The sequence below is a fragment of the Paroedura picta genome, chromosome 4 (assembly GCF_049243985.1).
Source record: "Paroedura picta isolate Pp20150507F chromosome 4, Ppicta_v3.0, whole genome shotgun sequence".
Taxonomy (NCBI): Eukaryota; Metazoa; Chordata; class Lepidosauria; order Squamata; family Gekkonidae; genus Paroedura; species Paroedura picta.
The window spans coordinates 117,147,781-117,169,733 of NC_135372.1; the positions used below are offsets into that span (position 1 = coordinate 117,147,781).

Consider the following 21,953-nt stretch of genomic DNA (forward strand, 5'->3'; position numbering starts at 1 on the left):
TTACTCCCTCCCTACCCGTAATGCTCCAGAGCCCCGTGGAGGCAGGTGTGGGGGTTCCGGAGGGGGGAGGGGGGAGGCAGCGGCCATCCCCCCTCCCGCACAGTTACCTCGGAGAATGCAGTGGAGTGCTGGGTAGGGTGGTGGGCTTCCGAAGCACTTGTCCTCCCGCGTGTGTGGCGGGCAGCTTGTTTACAGTCGGGACAAGCAGGTCCTCAGCAGCTGGGGCCAGAAGCGTGTGGGCTCGGCAGGAAGCTCACCAGGCCCCGCCATCGCCCTGTTTCCCATGATGCCGTCAGCTGCAGTGGGGCTGGCGCCCCGTAGGCAGCAGCAAGCGTGGGCTGGAGTGCAGTCTCCGGCTTGGTCCTGCTGGCTGCGTGAACGGTCCCCCGGGGGGGGGGGGGTGGAACTCTAGTCAGTCCGGTGAGGGGCCAATCGGAAGGCTGTCCTGGTGATTGGCCCCTCACCTGGACCAGCCCCACCCACTTACCCCTTAATGAATTATGAAGATGGAGAGACAGAGCTCTTCTGTTCATATATATGTTCTACAAAGTACTACAGAATTAGGCATGTTTAGGATTAATTAATTTTAATACAAGTTAAAGATATCTCTACTTACCTGGAAGACAGTCCCATTACACTTAGTGGCCCATACTTCTCAGTAAACATGTTAGTGGCCATCGCTGTGTACTGGACTGTGACTCTGGTGTTCTAGCATGTGGGACCATGCGCAGAATAATTCCCTTTGATTGGAAAGACTTGGCTTGCCTTTGCGTTTATGAACAGAAATGTTAAAAATTCTCCAAAGAGCCCTGAGAAGAATTCCAACACGGCTTCCCTTTTTCCCCATGGGAGTGGAGCCCACCTTTGGCCTTCTAGGGTTTTTTTTTAATTGGAGGAAGATCTGCAATTATAGGTGTAGCCACGAATATTTCACCATTAAGAAAACTTCTTAACAACATACAAGCTGGAATAAACCCCTTCCTCAATCAGCTACACGCTGGGATACATGGTTATTAGATTTGTCTTGTTGTTGGCTTCATCAAGAAAACCTCTGATCACCTAAAGACTTTGCTAACAAAGCAGTGGAGTGTGTCTTGTTTTTTTGTCCCCATAAATGAAATCCCCATGGATCAAGCTCTGAAACAAAGTTTTCTCGTCCACAACCCCCCCTCCTTTTTTTCCCCTTCTTCTTCTTCTTCCTGAAAAGGGAGGTGTGCGATGTTTTTTAGGTCCTGGCTGGTACCACCCACCTTCCGCCAGTGCCCCCTCCCCCACATTTCAAATCTTGGGGGAGGGGGCGGAGGCGAGATTGGCTTTCTCCCTCCACTGGCTGCCCCGGCCCTGCACTCTGCCGAGCAGGCACTGGAAGAAGGGCTCTGACGTCACCCGCAGAGGTAGTTTCCAGCCCGAGCTGTCAGTCCGTGTGTCAGGTTAGGTATTAAAGACGCCTCGAGCAGCCGCCCGCAGACCCCTCCTCTTGAGTGGCGGCCGCGGCACACAAAGGGAGTTGTCCATCTCCTCGGCCCGCGAGGACCCAGGCAGCATCAGCTGCAAGACCCGGCTGGAAACTTCGCCGGGAGCAGAGCCAGGAGGGGAACGGGGGCGGGGTGGGAGACGCCGCCGCCGCCAGGAAGAGAATGAAGCCGACCCGAAAAAGTGAGTTGTCTGCAAAGTTGCTCGCCTCGCGGAGTTCGCGGCTCGTGCGCTTCGGCCCCTTCCCAGCCTGCGGGAAAGTTCGTGTAAAGCGCGGGGCGCTTTTGAAAGCCTGAGAAAGCGCTTGCTTTGCCAGCCGAAGTCGCGGGCGGGGGGGGGGGGGAGAGAGAGAGTTTTCGTGCGCCTGTGGGCGTAGAGAATGGAGCGCCCTCGTGGAGACCGGCTCTGTTTGTGTGGGGGCGCCAGTGGCGGTGATCGGTCCTTGCAAAACTCCCGAAACTTTGCAAGAAGTTCGGGGAAAGCGCGAGCACGAGGGAAGGAGGGGGGAAATGCCTCCCGGGCACTCAACGCCGCTGCGGGAAGGAGCGCCTCGGAGCCAGGCGAGCGAGCGAGCCGCGAAGGGGATCTTTTGTTCAGCCCCATTTATTGCTCCGTTGCAGGAGAAAAGCAAACTGGACCCAACTCCGTTGCCTTCCTTTCTCCACGGAAGAGCCTTCCCCCCAACCCCTAAGTAGATTAAAAAACACACACAAAAACTATCTAAAGTTTTGTTTTTTTCTCTCTCGTCCCTCCCCCCCGGGGGCATGTTCGCTTTTCTCTCTTGATCCCAAAATGGCAACTTTCCCAATTTTCTCTTTTGCAAACTCCTCCCTCTCCCCATATGTGCCTCCCCCCCCAACCTCACGTTTTGTGATGTGCATTTTCAGAAGGGGATTTTTTTTTCTTTAGTCGAGTTTATGAAATGACAGCTGGGGGGAGGAGGAGGAGAGGCGATGTGTTTGGAGCAAAACCGGGGTAACGCTTGGCGGGGGGGGGGGCGCGCAAGTTCCTGTTTCTTTTGGAACAAAGAGCACTCTTGTCTCGGCATCTGTCACTCAGGCGGAGAGCGACAGAGAGAAACTTTTTTGTGTGCGCGTCCCTGGCCTTCCGATCGCTCCCCTGCGTGGGTGCCGGGGAAGGGACCCCTCTTCCGGGGGCGGGGGCGCTGGGCTCCTCCAAAGCTTTGTCCTTTGATCGCCCCCATGGAAAGGGCCCGCAGGAGGAGGAGGAGACCCGGGGGTAAGAGCGGCGATGCAAAGGCAGAAAACATGGAGTCCCGGCTTGTTTTGTGTGTGTGTGTGTTTTCTGGAGTGAGAGCGGCAGGGATTTAAAGCGAGAGCGTGCGGGAAGGAGATGGAGGAGGCGGCCCCTTCTTGCCGCCCCCCCCCCCGAAACTCGGATCTGACCTCCTTCTCCAAGTACTGCGGGGGGCGGCGGAAAACGAGTGTCCCGAAAGCGTGTTTTGCTGCTGCTTCCGACTAAGTAGCCAACTTATGGCACGTGATTTGCCTCCCGAAATCGAGCGGCCGCCTTTTCGAGGCTCCCGACCCCCGCGCCCCCCTCCTCCTTCCCGGCTTGGCTCTGCCTTCCGCGGCGTTCTCTTTGTGTCGGAATGAGGCCGGGAGAATGCCGCTTGTTGCGGATTTCGCTTCCCTTTGGGGGAGGTTTTTTTTTGGGGGGGGAAGGGGGAACTTTTTTATGGATGCCGAAAGTGGGCTGCATGGGGCCGAAGGAGCGCGTCCCGAAAACGTGCTTCCCGACCGCGTCTCGTCGCTCCTTCCTGTATTGTTTTACGCTTTTAATTTCCCCTCCCTCCCTCCCTCCCTCGCCCGCTCTGGGCCGGCCGGAGCTTTTCCCATGTGCAGCTGGCGGTGTGGGCAGCTCTCGGGGCCTGGAGGAAACGGGGGAGAGAGCCGCAAAGCTCCACCTCTGCAACTCATCAGGGGATGGAGGAGGAGGAGGAGGACGAGACGAGGAGGCTCCCCTCACGTAGCCAGCGCCAGCGACTCCCCCGGAGCCCGGTGGCTCTGCGGGGCACGGCGAGGGTCCAGTTGGCCTGTCCTCCTTTCCGGGCGGAGGGAGACGGCCTTGCGCCTCGAGGGACTTGAAGCGGCCGGGCGTTTGTGCGCGCGGGGGGAGGTCCCGCCGGGTTGCCTCCCTCCAAACAAGCTCGACCGCATGTCTGGAGCGAACCTTAAGCAAACGGAAAGGCTGCGGGACTCAGTTCGCTCGCCGCTTTTGTAATTAGTTTCTCTTATTTTTTTCTTCCCCTCCTTTAAAGTGAGGGGGGGGGGAGGGAGAGAAGGAGACTTGCCTGTAGATCTGAGGAGAAGCATTTCGAGTATCCTGCTGGATGCTCCTTGAATATCCTTTAATTTTCCAGCAAGGTTGTGGGTTTGAAAGAGCTGGCTTTTGGCATCTTTTCCAAATCACTTTAATGAATGAATTATGGATAATTAACAGCTTCGGTGACATACAACCCTCCCCCTCACATGGGGTGGGGTAATGAAAAGGTTTATGCTCTAGAACAATGGGTGAGTGTTGGATGTGTCTGGAGGGTTAGCATTAAAGCAGTGAACCATATTTGGGGGAATATTAAAAACAACCCTACCACAAAGAGCAGGCTTGTAAAAAGAAAAGAAAGAGAAACTTAAGTGTTGCCCCTTACTACAAAGGAGTACTTATTTCAAAACATGGCAACTCTGGTTCCCCTAGAATACAAAGCATTGCTCCGCAGTGGATTGTCCTGTGAAGGTTGGCTCAATTCATGAAATGTTAGCCATAGTCAGGCTTAACCCATTCTTTGCTGGAAGCTTTGCACCCCCTCTTGCTCATGCGTGTCTAGTAGCAATTCACATTCCCTACTTCACAGTGGCACTGAGCTGATGAACAAGATACATTTCATAAAGGTCTCCCTCTCTGGTTATATGCAGCTGAAATGGCATCTTTGGCATGCGTGTAGTAATACGTGCCCCCAAATTTTTCCTGTGTTACCAGGCCTCAATCAGGACAGATCTGCCAGCAGCTCCACCATGTCAGACAGTGACATTGGGGAAGAGGATGGAATCGTATCTCTGGATCTCTCACAGGCTAGTAAGAGGAAGCGAAGGGGCAATCTTCCAAAGGAGTCGGTGAAGATTCTCCGGGATTGGCTGTACGAACACAGGTTCAACGCATATCCATCTGAGCAAGAAAAACTCAGTCTCTCCGGACAGACAAACCTTTCTGTTCTCCAGGTAAGCACTGTTTTGCAGGTCCATCCCGGGAAGGTTTCCCGGGGATTGCAAGGCTATATTGACGGTGTAGCAAATATTCAACATATATTCCATTGCTGGCTTTCACTTGGATTAGATGATAATTAGTGAATGCAACAGGTGTGTGAATAGAAATTCTCCAAATCACTTTGCAAAGCAATTAGGCAAGTTTCATTTCATTTACACAGTGCAACTTAGTGATCTCGTATCTATTCTGAGATGTCAGTGGAAGGAGAGTCCAAGTCTTGTATTCAGCGGTGATTCAGTTCTAGCAAATACCTTGAAGAACAACAAAAAAATCTTGCACCTCAGGGAAAGCATGTTTCTACAACGTGCACTGTAGGCATTTGTTCGGTGAATTTGATTTATGGGCCAAGATTTGCAGCCATTCCTTTCCTGCTACATTGATTTTATGGAAGTACAATTCTAAGCAAGCTTTACATGGGAAAGATCCATTGAAATAATTGTGCTTAACTTGCACATAATGAGGGTCAAAGTATCCAGGTCTGATTCACAGTGCCATGCTAGCTACTTATGCTGTTGATGGGATTAGCTCCAGTCTTGCATGAATCCGGAAGTTAAGTAGTTGTGGATGATTGTAGTAGCATGGGTGAGTGTACAATTGGCATTCAAACGTTGAGCATTTATTAACATAGGGAAAAGCTAGAGCTAGTATGATGTAGTGGTTAAGAGTAGTGGAATCTTAATTTGGAGAACTGGGCTTGATTCCCCACTCCATGTGCAGCCATCTGGATGACCTTGGGCTAGTCATAATTCTTAGAGCTGTTCTTATAGCAGTTCTCCTAGAGCTCTTTCAGCCCTACCTACCTCTCAGGCTGTCTATTGTGGGAAGGGAACGGTGTTTGTAAGCTGCTTTGAGACTCCTTTGGGCAGTGAAATAGTGAGGTATGAAAACCTAGAGCTTCATTAGCTCTTCTTCTGGATACTGATATCCCCTTTTAGAGGTATCAGGGTGCCTATGTGCACATAAATTTGAGGCATATATTACAGAGGAATACTTCATGTAAACCCAGGATGTATTTATGTTGAGCCTTTCTTTATCCTAGCTGATTAGAGATTGGTCCAGAGGGCACCATAGAATGAAAAAAATTAAAGCATGATCTAGCTAGATTTGTGCATGAAAGTAGAGAATTAACACTGTGACCCTAAGAAAAGGACTTCACAGAAAAGGATGCAACTTGGTTTAGGATTTCACTCAAACTCTACAGTCTGTTTGCCTTGAGAACTTCCAAGTTTTTCTGCCACTTCCACGTTACAAGTGCTGGAGAAATGGAAGCCTTTGATTTCTCGAGATCCCAATGAAAATTAGGAAGCAAGCCTATGCAGGTTACTCAGTGGGGCTTACTCCTGAGGACATTTTTGTAGGGTGACACTACTAGGCACTTAAATCCTAGTCTAGCAGGAGATGGAGATTGGATTGGACAATGTGTGTTTCCCTAGTGTTTAAACCCTTTAACTTTCTAGGACGGTGGTTCTCAACTTTGGGGTAGCAACCCAATTTGGGGTTGCTTGGCTCCTTCCGCAGGGTCGCCACGTTGTTGGCCGCAGCGGCGGGCAGAGGCAGGTGGCGGAGGCAGCGGAGTCATGGCACTGGCCGCCTCGATTGTTATGTGCCTGTGTGCACAATGCCCGCCCATGCGCACACTGCCACCGAAGCTGGGGTTGCGGCACCAGGAAGGTTGAGAACCACTGTTCTAGGAGAACTAAGCTTTGTTAAAAGTAAGAAGCAGTAAGTTTCATTTATTTTTCAATAAAAATCCTTTTTGACTAATTTCAAAGTCTGCCTCTGCCTGGGATTTCTGGCCAAGATCCTCCCCACCAATGTACTTGAGTGAAGTATACTCACCTGTTGCCACCCTCACAAAGCAAAGTCTCCTAGAATTGCTAATTCTTCCACACAAATTCAGGAGACAGCTCCTATGTTCTTTCAAAAAATCCATTTTAAAGAGACTTCTTTGCACAAACTACTTAAGATGACAAAAATATGGGTATAAACAGATTGTTCAGTTTGGGGGTGTTTTTTTTAGTGGAATAGAATGGTTCCCCAAAGGTGTTTTCTTCTATTTCTTAATCATAACAAATCCTTTTATGTGTGTTTGTGCAACAAGGAGAGGGTGGAGGAAGGAAGAAGGAAAGAAAATTGGGAATAAAAGGAGAATTGATTTATCCAATCCGGATGTAAACAATGTTGCACTGAAATGTATGCTGTGACTCCCACTCAACACCTGATCTGAATTTAGCTGCCTCTGTTAGCATAGAATGAAGCACAGCTGAAGGGTGCTTTGTGTGGTCACATCTAAATTTTGGCAAGCATGTGCTTCATTGTGGGAACTAGTCTGGGCAGCCTGTGAAATAAGCCGGGGCTTTCCTGGGTATCGGCCTCCCTTTCAAGGTTTTGTGAAGTACTCTCTGTATGTGAAGGATTGGTCAAGACTGCAGAGTGACTAAATCTCAGGCATCCTGATTCCAGACTAATGTCAGGAGCCAGGCTTTGGCTTTACGTGTTAAATGTTGTAGAAGCTAGAAGGACCCCCTTGTTCCTCCTTCTCCTGATTCATGCTTGGCTGTGGTCCTTCTTTTGGGGCATGGTGTGGGGGAAAGAAATCTAAAAATTGATTGCTTGTACATAGATTAGGAGGTTAAAAATGCACATTCTTTTGTGCCATCATCATATTGATAGATGCTACCAGGTCCAGAACTTTGGGAGCCTGTAGGCCAGGGGTAGTCAAACGGCGGCCCTCCAGAGGTCCATGGACTACAATTCCCAAGAGCCCCTGCTAGCTTTTGCTGGCAGTGGCTCTGGGGAATTGTAGTGCATGGACCTCTGGAGGGCCGCAGTTTGACCACCCCTGCTGTAGGCAGTCTCTGAGGTTCTTGGTTGGCCCATGTGAAAAGGGTTGATGCGAATTCAGAATGATTCAGTGTTTACCAGGGTGGCTTCAACCAAGATATAAGCCCATTTTATGTTGTTGTTTTTTAATGTGACCCTACATACCACACTGTTGAGAATGAGTTCAGTTTTAGTTTCAGATTAAAAATTGTGACTGTATAGAACAAGAGATTCACAGACTGAACTCTCTTTGAGTCGTACATAAACAGGGTGGATCATATATGTTGTTTGTATGCAGAACATAACCATTACTGGTCTGACATTAAGTTTTTTTGGTGGTGGTTGTAAAGGCAAGAAGCGTACAAATCATTGGGTATAAACCTAGTACATGACTGATCAAAATTCAAACTTAATTCAAAATTCAGACTTAAAAATTCTGGTACCCATTTAGTCTGAGAGAAAAGAATGTGTTCCATTGGATATTATCAATACAAGTGAAAAAGGAGGAGGGATATCTACTAAATAGTGTAGCATTTGAGTTGTATATGTATGGCGCCATCCATGAGGGCACCTTGTAGACTGATAGGGTCACTAGGGGACAGGCTTTTGCTCCCAAGGAACTTAACAGTCCAAACTAGACAGTGGGGAAGATGAGGCAGAGACAAAGCTAGAGCAAGATGAATGCGGGTAAAAGTGTAATTGTTTAGAATTTGGCCAGAGACTGGAATGAGGGATAAAACCAAGGGCCACAAGAAGAGGTGAATTCTGACTTAAAGGTAGGGAAGACAGAACAAGGCACTACTGTTGCAGTTCTCTTTAAGGTCCCCCCCCCATATTCATTTGATTTTGGCTTAGCCCTGTTCTCCAAATTTTAGGGGCCCCGTAAGAACATTCTGCCTCATTGACTCTGAAGTAAATTATCCAGATTAAAAACCGCATAGCAGTGCAGTCTGGTCACCGGAAGCCCTCTTTGTGATCTTTTTTCTCTTAGTTAGCAGAAGAACCTCTGTTATGTGAACACGTCTACACGGAGCTCCTCTTGTCTTCCATTATTTTATTGACTTTATGTTCCCAGAATCTTTAGGACCACGTCAAAACTAAATTCAGTTTTTATTTCCCACAGAGTGAAACGAAAGTCAAAAGGACAGATTTGTTGCAACATTAGTCTTGTGAAAAGTAGTCAGTTCAGAAGCTCTGTTTAGAATTAACCACTGGTCAGTCGATGCCTCAGGTCCATCTTCTTGTTTATAATATACCACTGGGGTCAGTGGGGAAAGTGCCTGTCCTGCGGAACAGCCGACAGCATTCCTCGGAGAGTTCTGAGCTGCCTTTGATAGTTTCCATCTCTTTGCTGACCAGGCCTGGCCCTCGGAGCTTGGGATCTGACTGCACAAGAATGCATAGTCTGTTCTGCTTGGCTTGCTGCAAGCACAAATGTTCTGATAACAAGTTACAGCCCTAGCTTGTGTGCAGAGGAAGAGTCGGCTTGCTGTAGAGACTGTCTGGTAGTTCAAGGTCACTTTTAGTATCTCAAAAGCAACATATTCCGTCTTGCAGTAAACTCATGGGACTTAACCAGGGAAAGTGGCTGTGAACCTTCTGTATGCAAATGTTTCCTGGGAGTTTAAGGCAAATTCCTTGTTCATGCTGTAGGGTTTGAATGCTGCAGGGTGCCTGTTGACGTAGGAATCATGAAAGATGATCGGCTCACTTAACCCGTGCAGTGTTGCAATTGGTGCTAGAAGCAGTCCCTCTGTTCCCTTAATAAGGGGCTTTTGGATGCTGTTGCAAAATGCCTTCTACTTCAGTTTGACCATTTTAGCAATGAAGGGAAGGAAACTGTGTGATGTTGGCTAGTGTGGGAAGTCCCCATGTTGGCATAGTATCTCCATGGAATCTGGTGTTTTACCCTGGCTGCTTTCCACATTATTTCTCCATTCCAAATGACGTTCATATGCAACTGGAGCAGGGTCTTCCAGCACTGTACATCTTGAACCTCTGGTTTCTGACAATAGAAAATGCAAGGAAGAAGTTGACTCCTTCATTGAACTCGTTCTATAGTTACATCACGGCCCACATAGAGCAGGGGTAGTCAAACTGCGGCCCTCCAGATGTCCGTGGACTACAATTCCCATCAGTCCCTGCCAGCATTCGCTGGCAGGGGCTCATGGGAATTGTAGTCCATGGACATCTGGAGGGCCGCAGTTTGACTACCCCTGACATAGAGGATTGGAAAGTAGAATTGATGCTCGTAATATGAGATCAAAAGGAGGAAGAGTTAGTAGACTACCCTGACCGAGATTGACTTCTGTATTTCTGAACATTCCCCTGCAAGACTGCTGGAGAAATCCCTAAAACAGTTGGGGGTTGAATAGCGTTCATTGTAGGATATGTGATTGCACAGCTCCTTCCTGCAGCCTCTGCCTGACCTTGCATTCTGAATCAAAGCTACCATTGACAGGTGTTGCCTAGTTTACCCAAACTAGTGAACTCTTCTATGTTTTAGAAGATAATTGTATTTCATTTTGTACTTCCTGGATTTCAAGGCATCTTGGTCTTGTTGTTTTTCAAACCTTTTTTAAAAAAATAAAGTGCCTGCAAGGTGGGAATCCTCTCATTCCAGCTAAAGAATTCGGCTTTAGTTGACAACAATAACATTTTGTTTAGTTGTTAAGTGCCACTGAAATCCCTTTTTGTTTACTTATTTAAAAACGTGAAGTGTGGGGGTGGATATTCTGTGCAAGCAAGGCATGTTTTTTGTAAATATTTTGCCAACTCCCCAAAATAATTTCTTTTTTTCTGGATGCATGCAGCATCATATGTCGAAATTCATTCTGTGAAGTTTTCCATTGTCATGCTTCATATCAGGGGAAAACTGTATTCTGTATTTCTGTGTCTGCCACAGACAGGGCAAAAAGGGTGGCAGCCCTAATTCTGGAGGAAGTGCAAGCAAACCTTTGAGTTACTCAGGAGTTTCCAGTGGGCTGAATGAGCAGCAGGTTCTCATGAAGGGTCTGCACTGAGAGACTGTGCTCCAAAGGAAGTCAGGTAAAAGCTGTTCCCATACCTGCTGGGCCTCAAATGGTCAGTGGCATTGCAGTGCAGAATGAAGCCCGTATTCCCTTGGAAAACAAAAGTGGAAGTTGATTTGTGCTGTTTGAGAGGAAGGATGGCTGTAGCTCAATGACGGAGCGTTTGCTTGGCATGCAGAAGGTTCCAGGTTCAATACCTGGCATCTCCAGTTCAAAGGGTCCTGGTAGCAGGTGATGTGAAAGACATCCTTAGACACTGGAGAGCTGACTGCCAGTCTGAGTCTACACTGGTTTGGTATAAGGCAGTGTTATGTGTTTGTGTGACTAGGATTCCTTGATGTGTGCAGGATTCCTTGTTGAATTCCTGAGAACAGAAATCAGTACAAGGATGTTTCTTATCTGTGGCACTTCATAGAGTGTGGGGGATGGTGAGCTCATAAGAATGGGAGTTTCATATCATAGCATCACATAGTGCAGAATTCCTGTGTGAAATTTACTCTTATTTCATTTAAAACATTAGCCAACTTTCTACCTTACAGGAACTCAAGGCCGTTTACAATAGAAATTACAGTAAAATAGAACATAATGCATAAAATGAATTTAAAATGATATGCACTGCTGGTAGGCAGAAGAACTGAAATTAGTCATGCCATTACTTGATAAAACAGTCTTCAGCTGTCTCTTAAAGGTTCTTGGGGGGCAGGTGAGCCTCATTGGGAAAGTTATTTCATAGTTGTGGACCTACCACTGAAAAGTCTCTCTGTTGTGTACCTACCAGGAAGCTTACCTAGTCAATGGGGCAGTCATGAGGGCCTCTCCCTGGGATCTTAGAGCTTGTAGCAGTTGGTGGCCATCCTTCATTAATATTTTGTTTTGTCTCTGGGATATATTTTTATTTTATTTGATAAGGAAACAATATAACAAAAGAATATCAGAATAATTTGCAGCTACATCTCAGATACATGACACTCATAGCTTCCTCTAATTAATAATATATTATTATACCTCTAGCTATCTTTCTTTAAGTAGTCCAAATAATGTCTCCATTGTTCTTCAGATACTTCCGTTGACCTTTGATTAATCAAGCAGATAAGTCTGGCCATTTTAGCAAGTTCAGATAGTTTATCAAGCCATTGCACAATAGAGGGGGCCGTCCTTCATTAATGACTGTTAGTTGTGGGAGCCAAGTGGATCTTGGGGAGCTTCCCAGCAGCATATGACTGAACATTGCTGGAAATGTGGGCTCAGATAAGCAGACCTTTGGCCCAGTCCAACATGACTTCCTTTCTATTCTTGTCCTGCAACTGGTCCAGAATGCAGCCACATGGGTCTTTACCAGGACCTGATGGGAGGGGCCCATATATGACCTGTCCTCATCCAGTGACACTGGCTCCAGATCGGACAAGGATCTGGTTCAAAGTAGTAGTTCTTATGTTAAAGCCATAAATGGTCTGGGACCTTCATATCTTCAGGACTGCCTTTCCCGCTATGTCCCCAAGAGAATATTAAAATCTAGCAAACAGAATCTGCTTAGGATCCCAGCCCCAAAGAGATCACATTGGCCTCAACCAGAGCTTGGGCCTTTTTGGCCCTGGTCTGTTGGAATTTTTTGCCAATTGAGATCAGAGCCCCGTGGGATCTCAAGACACCTCTGCAGGGCTTGTAAGACAAAGCTATTCCGCCATGCTCATTGTTGAGGCCTAAAAACATCCACCATCCAACTTAACCATCCAACTTAACAGAACATCTCATGAGCCCCCTCTTTCTCTCCCATGATAGGAGAGTAGGCAATTGTATGTATCTGTTTTAATATTATAATTTAATATATTTATTTAAATCTGTCGTGTGCTGATTTTATACATTTTACCTCTTATTGTAAACTGCCCTCAGGAGATAGGGCGGTTAATAAATACAGCTACAATAATAATCGTCAAAGAATTGAGGCTTTTGAACTCTGGTGCTGGAGAAGACTCTTGCGAGTCCCTTGGACTGCAAGGCGAACAAACCGGTCAGTCCTAGAGGAGATCAGCCCTGACTGCTCCTTAGAAGGCCAGATCCTGAAGATGAAACTGAAATACTTTGGCCACCTCATGAGAAGGAAGGACTCCCTGGAGAAGAGCCTAATGCTGGGAGCGATCGAGGGCAAAAGAAGAAGGGGACGACAGAGAATGAGGTTGCTGAAGCAGTCTGTGTGAACTTAAATGGACTCCGGGGAATGGTAGAGGACAGGAAGGCCTGGAGGATCATTGTCCATGGGGTCGCGATGGGTCGGACACGACTTCGCACATAACAACAACAATAATAATAACTAAAAATCCAGGCCTAGTCATGATTGAGGTACAATTGAACTCTTGTGGGATCTACTGTGCCCTGGTATAATGCCAGCCCCATTCATTCTTCCTCTGGTGATTGTTTTGATCATGGGATTGTAGAGGTGGTTTGCCATAAAGCGAGAGCTTGCCATTATTTAAGTTTGGGTGTATGTATAATCCGTGCATATGAAAATAGGGCTAGGATGCTGGAAAAATCTGGTTTAAACTACACTATCCATATTTTGGAAATCACTCAGAATGTCGTTTCCATATTCATATTCCTTTTTTAGAAATTCTGTGCCACATCACTGCCTACCCCCTTAGCCCTCCTTTTGCTCCCTCTCCCCCACTGTTACTACTACTATAGCAGTTCTGCATCATGTAGGCTGGGAAGTAGTGGCTGAGAAGACAGCCTAGACCTGCCTAATACTATGCCGCTTAAGAGCTCACACAGACCCCCCCCTCCAAACTACAGATCCCTGCAATACAGTATAGTGGTTAGAGTGGCGTGCTAGGACCCGGAAATCCTTTATTCAAATCAGCCACAAAGTTTGGGTGATCTTAGCCCAACCAGTCCTATCTTGCAGGGTTGGGGTGACTGAGTGACCGTTCACCATTGAGTTCCTTGAAGGAAAGGTGAATCAAAATGCAATAAATAAGATACTGCAATAATTAAAAAAACCAACAACACTCCTTGCACTTCATTAAATAAGCCAGTGATAGGGATATAGTCCCCAACTAATGAAGAATTTTAATAAGAGCAGTAGTAGCTGTGGGTTTGCTTGGTCATCACAGATGTGCAAGTTCTCTTTTGAGTGGCACAGAAAAGCTAGGGCTAACCCACCTGAATACTCGCAAGAAGACTCAGACCGTTTCCACACAGAGGTGCAGGCCTCCTGCTGCCTCCTGCTTGCGTACGCATGATAGTAAGCTGCATGGGTGCATGCTTCCTTATGGGAGATCCCTCCCGCATTTTCCCTGTGCCTTGTGGCAGCTTTTTGCCTCCTGACAAGGATACAAAGAAAGACAAACCAAACTTCTCCCCCCACTCCTTGGCTTGTCACTCCTTGCCACCAATCACAGCACAGTGGTTCTCTTGTGGACTGAAAATTTCTCTCCCCCCAGCCCCAAAATCAATTTCTTTTTTTAAAAAGGCACTTCCACATTGCTATGTGACAATGCCACAACACAGAAGCATTTTCAATAAATAACACTTCCACGTTGCCATGGAGAAATGCCAGAACGATACAGCATCCCCCCATCCCCTTTTGAGATTCATGGTGTTTCAAACTCTATTTATGCCTGGGTAGATTTGTGAGAGGTTGGAAATGGCAACTGGACCCCGAAAAGTGATTTTGTGTAAACAGTGGGCTTAACAAACAGATTAATCTGTGGACTTAACACAGATGCTTGGCTGATTGAGAGAGGGCTGCTTCATCATGCCCCCCCCTCCTTCTCCACTCATTCCCCACTGCAGAAAACACAAATGGGACTTGCCTGATCCCAAAAAGACAGTGGAGTCTTTACAGAAGATTTTATTTTACCTTTGACAAAGTAGTTTTGCGGTCTTGCAGCAACATGGACCGTGCCATTTAAAACAAAATTCTCAGAGCAGGAAATGGAGAGGGCTGGTACAAGGGTGGGACAAAGCTACAGAGACTGTCATGCCTTCCCCCCTCCATATGGGCTTGCCCCTGGTTCCTCCCTGATGAGATGCGAGATAAGAAGGAACAAATCCAGTTCTGGCGATTTCCTCATCCCAAGGTAATCTGGCCAAAACTCGAGGAGAGGGAGTAGGTCAGGTTTACTACATTGTGCATGTAGTACAGATTTAAATTTTGCAAAAGGTGCAATGCCACAGGGCATCCTTTTTGCAAATTTATATCCACAAATGAGGAACACTCCCCACAATCAGTTATGTCAATAAGTGTCCAGGCTTTGAGTGTCCATCCTACCCACCAGTCTATGGGCTGGGCAACCCAGATATTTTTAGCATTGACCAAAGGATAAAATAGCATTAAAATGTATAAAAATTTCCACTTTTAAAAAGTGGCCACTGAGACTGTAGAAACATAATGATATTCTGGAGAAAAAGATTATATTGGGTGGGGGGGGGGAAATTAATGAATTTGTGGCAACACATGTCCCCCCCGAGGGAGCATTTGTCAGGACTGCCGATTTGCAAAAAAGATATGTCAATCTGTATGATTTATATTCCCATAATTGTATTCTTTGAAGTAAGTGTTCATATCAGTTTGGCTTTCAAAAGAGGGGGAGGGATTGCTGTACACTCTACTTACTACATGTAGTGAAACAAATTACCTAAACAGCAGCTGTGCTTCCCAGAGTCTTGTAATTCTTGCCACGTGGTATTGCTGTGTGCTTCTTGCAGGCATCATGTGCAGCTGCTTTATGGCTTGGCTAGCTGGCAAAATGAAAAATGGAACCGTTCACCTTTAATTTTTAGTCTCTTTAAAGTAGTGCAGTCTACGTGCTCGTGCTGCCTGACATGGGTGCTCCACAGATAGTTGCTGTACTGTTCTTCATTTGTGCCAGGCTGCTGGGAGAAAGCAATGGGATTTATGTGGTCCTGTGTGTACGTTGGCTAGGCCCCTTAAATCAATGTCTTATAGCCCTGCCACGGTGGGGGAGAAATGCAATTTTAAGGCAGCCTTGGCAGAAAGCATGGGCTACATCTGCCTTTTGAACATGGAGGTACTGCTGAAATATTTTTCAGGGTTTGGTGCACTAGGAAGTGATGTCAGCTGGCCATGTCCCCCAGAACTCAGAGGGGTAGGGAAAAGTGGCATATAAGAACCAACTCTTCTTCTTCTATTGACCAGCAAAGGTTTAAATCAGGGGTAGTCGAACTGCGGCCCTCCAGATGTCCATGGACTACAATTCCCAGGAGCCCCTGCCAGCATTTGCTGGCAGGGTCTCCTGGGAATTGTAGTCCATGGACATCTGGAGGGCCGCAGTTCGACTACCCCTGGTTTAAATGATCAGTGGCTCACTCCTTTCCACTTCTCAGTCCATCATTGGCCATTTTGGGAGCAGGCGGGTCAAGTCCAAGTAAGCATTTGAAATGACAGTTTCAGGGTGAGCAGGTTTTCCCCAGCCGCCATTTTGAAAGCCCCCATTCCATAATACCATTGACGGGCTTTGCCATGATGGGGAAGGCCTGGGCTACACCCTGGGTCCTGGGCAAACCTGTGGTATCAGCGGTTGGGGTATTATATTAACTGCTTCTAATGATGAAGTTTTTGTTTTTATTTCATCAATGGGAAATTTAGGAATTGATATATTTAAAACATTTTAGCTATAGCATCCTTTATAGTGTCCAGAGCAAGAACATGCTATGGTAATCCCCAGGACAGGAAGTTATGTGCATGTAGTGGTGCTGCCAATTTCTCAAACTTCTTATGATTGTTGATGCCGGTTTTTTGCTGCATAATATTGCAAGCAGATATTGTTCTTTGTTATGGTAATCAATTAGTCTGCACGTTTGTTCAGGAAATATGCAGATTACTGGTATCAAAGCCCAAATTACTAGTATCAAAGGGGCGGCAGGCAGGAAGGCATGAGTGGGTGGCCGCAGCTCCCTTTGGGCTGCAAAGCGGGCTAAAGGGAGTGGAAAGCCCCCCCCCCAGCAGCGAGAGGGCATTGCAGCCCACAGGGAGGCTGCAGACTCCCCCCCCCCCATTCCCTCTTAGCAGGAGTGTACCTGTGTGCTGCCTCTCTCCTCATGGGCGACAATGGAGGGCGCAGCCACAAGGCTTCTAGCAGGCAAAGAGGGAGGGGGGGAGCTGGAGGGGGAGGGCCAATCAGGGTGGACCTGGACGGACAGGGTCCCGGACAGTCTCCTCCCAGGAGGCTGTTTCCCAAATATATAAGGGAGCGAAATAGTGTTAAGGATAAATGAGAACTGGATGTAAATCTCTTTGGTGCTTTCAACAACTTGACGTTCCCTGATTGGAAACTACCATTTATGAGCTATGTGGAGAGGAAAATCAGAACACAAGTGTAATGAATGTTCCTGAATCCCACCACAGGTTTTGGCTGCAATACTGTGAGCAGCATCATTCAGGGTGAGCATGTTTAGAGATGAAAGGTTTTGGATGCAAACTGGCACATGAAAGCAATAGTATTTATTTGAATTGTAACAAACCTATTTTTTTGGTTCAATATGTCTTTGGCCAAAATCCTGTGCACACTTCCTTAGGAATTAGTCTCCTTGAATGCTGTGGAACGTACTTCCAGTTTGTTGTTGTTAGCTGCAAAGTCGTGTCCGACCCATCACGACCCCATGGACAATGACCCTCCAGGCCTTCCTGTCCTCTACCATTCCCCGGAGTCCATTTAAGTTTGCACCTACTGCTTCAGTGACTCCATCCAGCTGCCTCATTCTCTGTCGTCCCCTTCTTCTTTTGCCCTCGATCGCTCCCAGCATTAGGCTCTTCTCCAGGAAGTCCTTCCTTCTCATGAGGTGGCCAAAGTATTTGAGTTTCATCTTCAACTTCCAGTTAAAACCACCTTTTTATAGGGAGGAGAAAGCAGTAAGATTTCTTACACAGACCAGGCAAAGAATTAGTTGTTTCACTAGGGAGGGAGGAAAACCAAAACCCGAGCAACCCTGCCACCGGTTAAAAGTTAAATCGACTTCTGGATGTTCAGTTTGCTTGAAAATTACACATAATTTTTAAAAATTGGATAAAAAGATTGGGATTGAAAAGAATAGGATGGGCGAACGAGCAAGACTTCAGGCTAAATGACTGTATTACAAAGGAAGCATCTATCAGGTTTTTGTTCACCCCTGGACAGATCTGGCACGAGAAAAGGCATCCCAGGAATCTTGGAAGACATCTTCTAGGCCTTATCCTTGTGCTGGCTGGGCAGATCCCAGCTTGTCACCTGAATTCTACCTCTCAGCGTTGCAAACTTGTCTTCCCCCCACAGCATCTCAAAGTAAAAACAGGTGGCGAGACCAGTGTGTGTGGGGGTCCCGTTTTGTTTTAACAAGCGGAAGGCACAGCTGCTTATCTCTGCACCCTACCACTATCACCATGTTATAAAAAGTTCCCTGAGCCACATCCTCAACCAATCCTTCTAGAGTGGCTCTGGGAGTTCTTTTTGTAAACTTCTCTGTAAATCTGTGATCTGGTTCCCAAAATGGAAGCTGCTGATACTTCCTTGTATGTAAGTTTAGACCTGCATGCTCCTGCCCACTGCCGGAAACTGCTAAACCCTGTGTTTAGAACTCAGTTGGATTTTTACAGAAACACTTTGGCTTTGACCACGAAGGCGCTGCTGTTCATTGGTGCAGTGGTTAAGAGTGGCAGTTTGTAAACTGGAGAGCCGGGTTTGATTCCCCACTCCTCCTCCACATGCAGCCAGTTCTTAGAGCTTTCTCAGCTCCACCTACCCCACAGGGCGTCTGTTGTGGGGAGAGGAAGGGAAGGCGATTGTAGGCTGCTTTGAGACTCCTTCGGGTAGTGAAAAGTGGGGTATAAAAAATCAGCTCTCTTAACTTTGCAGTGAATGTATGTGGGGGGAGGAGTTGATGGGGAGAAGCAGCAGCTGAACGGGGAATCTGAGCTGGGGTTTTGAAGCCTAGCATTTTAGCTGCAGGACCACACCAGTTCCTACGGTGCTGTGTTCTAAAGCCGCCTCCCTTCTCTCTCCCTGCAGATCTGCAATTGGTTCATCAATGCCAGGCGCAGGCTTCTTCCCGACATGCTGCGGAAGGACGGCAAGGATCCCAACCAGTTCACCATTTCCCGTCGCGGTGCCAAAGCCAGCGATATAGCGCTGCCCCGTGGCGCCGTCACCAGCTCTGGCTTGCTGGTGGTGCCTCCCGCCGCGGCGGCCACTGCTGCCTCCAAGGTGCTGTCCATGTCGGTGTGCCCCTCCATGATCTGCCGTGCTGCACAGCCTCTTGCTGGCAACTTGACTGTCGTGACGAGCGAGCAGGAGAAGCAGTCTGCCTTCCAGCGGGTTGAGCTGGATCCTCACCCCAAGCAGCCGCAGCTGAGTGCCGTGGGCAACACCCTGGCCCTTCTGACCAGGGCAGATGCCGCCAGTCCCACCAATGGACTCTTCAACACCCCCCCTCCAACGCCGCCGGAGCTCTTTGGAGAGGACTTCAGTAGCTTCCAGCTGCTGGTGGAAGTAGCCTTGCAGAAAGCAGCGGAGCTCGACTCGGAGAGATTGAACGGGCAACTCCCCCCCTCACTGCAGAGGGAGTGTCCCTCTGCTGTCCTCTCTGGAAACACCAAGTAGCCCATTGGGGCCCAGTTCCTCCTTGGAGAGTCTTCTTTCTTCTTCCAGGTTCTTTTTTGGGGGGGAAGGGGTGGTTGGCCTCTGCAGAGAGGGGCTGTCTTCTGGAGGTTAACACTGTGATACGGCTTCCTCCTTGCATTTTGGCGCTGTGCTGCCGAATCATCTCTGAAGCCAGCCACTTGACTTGACAAAACACTGTTCCCTCCAAAGTCAATGCAGCATCCTTTGCTTGGCAGAAAAGCTTTGGTCTCTACAAATCCCTTCCTCTTGAAGCCGTGTGGAAGACACCATCTCTGGCCAGGCACACCAGAATCACGCACAGAAGGTTCTTGAAAGGGTTCACCGCTGCTGCTGGTTGATATGGTTTTACTGGGAGGAAGGAAAGAGAATCTTTCTCCCCACCTTTTGTTGACTTTTTGAAAAAGAACAAAAAAGGGCCTCTGGTAATGGGGAGAGAGTGTCAAAAAGCAAGCATTGTTTTTAAAAAGAAAAGCAATTGCTGTGTGTCTTCCTGTTAGGCCTTCCTGATGTGTATTGCTTTTTGAGGACTTTGGGGGGGGGGGCATGTGTGTGTGTAATGCTTTGTTTTGTTTAACAGTGGCATTTCTTTCTCAATACTCCCTGTATGGGGTGACTGACAGTGGCCGGTTCCTTACTTCGCATCCAAACGAGAGTCTCCAGGACTATCAGAAAACCTGGAAATGTTACCTGTTAGTGGCATTGTCTCCCCGCGCATACACGAGGGGAGGGTGGGGACATAGCCCTGTGAATATTGATGCCAGTAAATATGGGGATGGTGGTGTTGAACAAATTTGTAGGCGCAGGCAGAAAGGTACCTTTTTGGGAGTGGGGATTAACCCCCCCTTCTTCTTCTTCTTCTCTATGGTGCTCTCTCCCCTCTGTATTTTCTCCTATATGGTGTGCAGAGATCTGCAGTTGGGATCTCAGGCCTGTGGTGGGACAGTGCTGACCAAAAGCAGTATAGGGCATTGGTGGGGGGTGCTAAGGGAATAAGATAGTTTAATGTGAAGTTGCTTTTAATCCCCCCCCCTTTTTTTTTGGACTGTATTGTCTTGCATGAGGGCATTCCCTGCCAATCTGAGATAACTTTAAGGATGCGCGGACAAAAACAAACAAACAAAAACTACCTATGTGGAGTGCCTCCCAGTTCTTGTTTTGTATCCTTGCTTTCATCATGCTGAATGTAGTTACTCCTTTGCTGATGAAGCAAGGGTGCTCTCTAGAGGCCAGGAAGGGAAGTCAAACAGAGCAGGGTCTTACATGATAGATCACAACTCCTCTGGCGGGCTAAAGCTGACCCTGAACTCTCTGTGTGAATTATTTGAAATGTACAGCATATCTGCAGTCCTGATGGAGTTTTATGCCCAGCAATAGTATGTCCTGGGATCTAGGGGAGGGGAGGTGTGGTGACTAGTTTGCTTGTTCAGCAGTTAGGTCCATCTTTTGTTGTGTTGATACCACCTTTGGCCTGAGACCATGAGTGTGCAAAACATGGAGCAACCTGGGCCACACGATTCAGGTTGCCTGTTCTGAATAGTGCTGTTTCACTGTAAATGTAAGTTAAATAGTGATCTATATATATATAAATATATACATCTATATATCTATCTTGAGAAACACTAATTTTAGAAGGCCTTAGCCTAATTATTACGTTGCATGAATAGTAAAGGTAAGTCCAGGAGAATGCAACTTTCAGATTTTTTAAAACCAGGCTTATGGACCTGATTTTGATGGGAGTCTTGGAGATAAGGAAGGCAAGCAGCGAGCACATTGGGGGAACTGGAACCAGAAGGGCAAGACAACTTTATTTTTTAAACTAATTCAGAGTGCCTTCTTTTTCAGCAAAAGATGGACTTAAGGGCTAAGAGTGGTGCAGCCTATATTTGCTGCTGCTGGGCAAATGGTTGGCCATTTCAAGCTCTGCAGTGTAATCTGGAGCAAAGTTATAGCCTTCTAAGCCTGTTAAATGGAGCTGCTAGGGCAGGGGTAGTCAAACTGCGGCCCTCCAGATGTCCATGGACTACAATTCCCAGGAGCCCCTGCCAGCGAATGCTGGCAGGGGCTCCTGGGAATTGTAGTCCATGGACATCTGGAGGGCTGCAATTTGACTACCCCTGCGCTAGGGTGTAACTCCGCTTAGGATTGCACTGTTTGTTTCTGTGCACCTGTGTCTTAAAGCTGCCATTCTTGGTCCAAGGCCAAACACATCCAGTTCCCACAATGCACTGCTCCTTGTTGACCACAGTGGCTACACTGCTGTACTTTTTTTTTCTTCTTCTCTGAATGAGGTGGAGATGCTGTTTTAGAAGGGATGGAAAGTTTAAAACAGAAAATATTCTTTTGACTGTAGTTTATGGAGCAACCCCCCCCCACTGTAAATAACTTTTTGGATTTTTTTTAATCAATAAAGTTTTTTAAAAATACTGCCTATTTAGTGAGGTTAATTTGTATGTTTGATCCAGAGTACTGAGACCGTTAGTTGAAATACCTGTATATTTCAGATACATCAAGTTTCCAGCAAATCTCTTAAAGAGAGGTATCAAGTGCACTTCAAATATTTAAATATGCTTTTTAAACCTCAGTAGAACAATTGCTAAGAAACATAATAAATTTCTTGTTAGCTATCGTGTTTTTTCACCCCCTGGTGCTTTCTAAGTTGTAAGAAGCAACATCAAACACCTAACAAAAGGAGTGTTTCGGTAGTTGGTTTGTAGACTGGTAGTGGTGTGCA

General features: G+C 47.2%; 1 protein-coding gene across 5 annotated transcripts; it reads left to right on the top strand.

The window, feature by feature from the left end:
* Window positions 1–1,409: 1,409 nt before the first annotated feature.
* TGIF2 (TGFB induced factor homeobox 2) lies at window positions 1,410–21,645 on the top strand. Of its 5 annotated transcripts, none has more exons than XM_077335339.1 (3): window positions 1,410–1,656; window positions 4,471–4,709; window positions 18,611–21,645. In XM_077335339.1, exons 1-3 carry the CDS (start codon window positions 1,638–1,640, stop codon window positions 19,199–19,201), a joined length of 849 nt encoding a protein of 282 aa, XP_077191454.1. In that variant the 5' UTR covers window positions 1,410–1,637; the 3' UTR covers window positions 19,202–21,645. The 5 variants fall into 5 exon arrangements, with proteins under 5 accessions (XP_077191454.1, XP_077191453.1, XP_077191457.1 ...); XM_077335338.1 differs by lacking the exon at window positions 1,410–1,656 and adding an exon at window positions 2,492–2,712; XM_077335342.1 differs by lacking the exon at window positions 1,410–1,656 and adding an exon at window positions 3,205–3,255.
* Window positions 21,646–21,953: the final 308 nt, after the last annotated feature.

Coding starts and splice junctions, on each gene's coding strand:
- TGIF2 (XM_077335338.1), top strand. CDS start 2,676: ATGGAAAGGGCCCGCAGGAGGAGGAGGAGACCCGGGG. Junction 2,713..4,470: donor GAGGAGGAGGAGACCCGGGG/GTAAGAGCGGCG, acceptor CTGTGTTACCAG/GCCTCAATCAGGACAGATCT. Junction 4,710..18,610: donor CAAACCTTTCTGTTCTCCAG/GTAAGCACTGTT, acceptor CTCTCCCTGCAG/ATCTGCAATTGGTTCATCAA.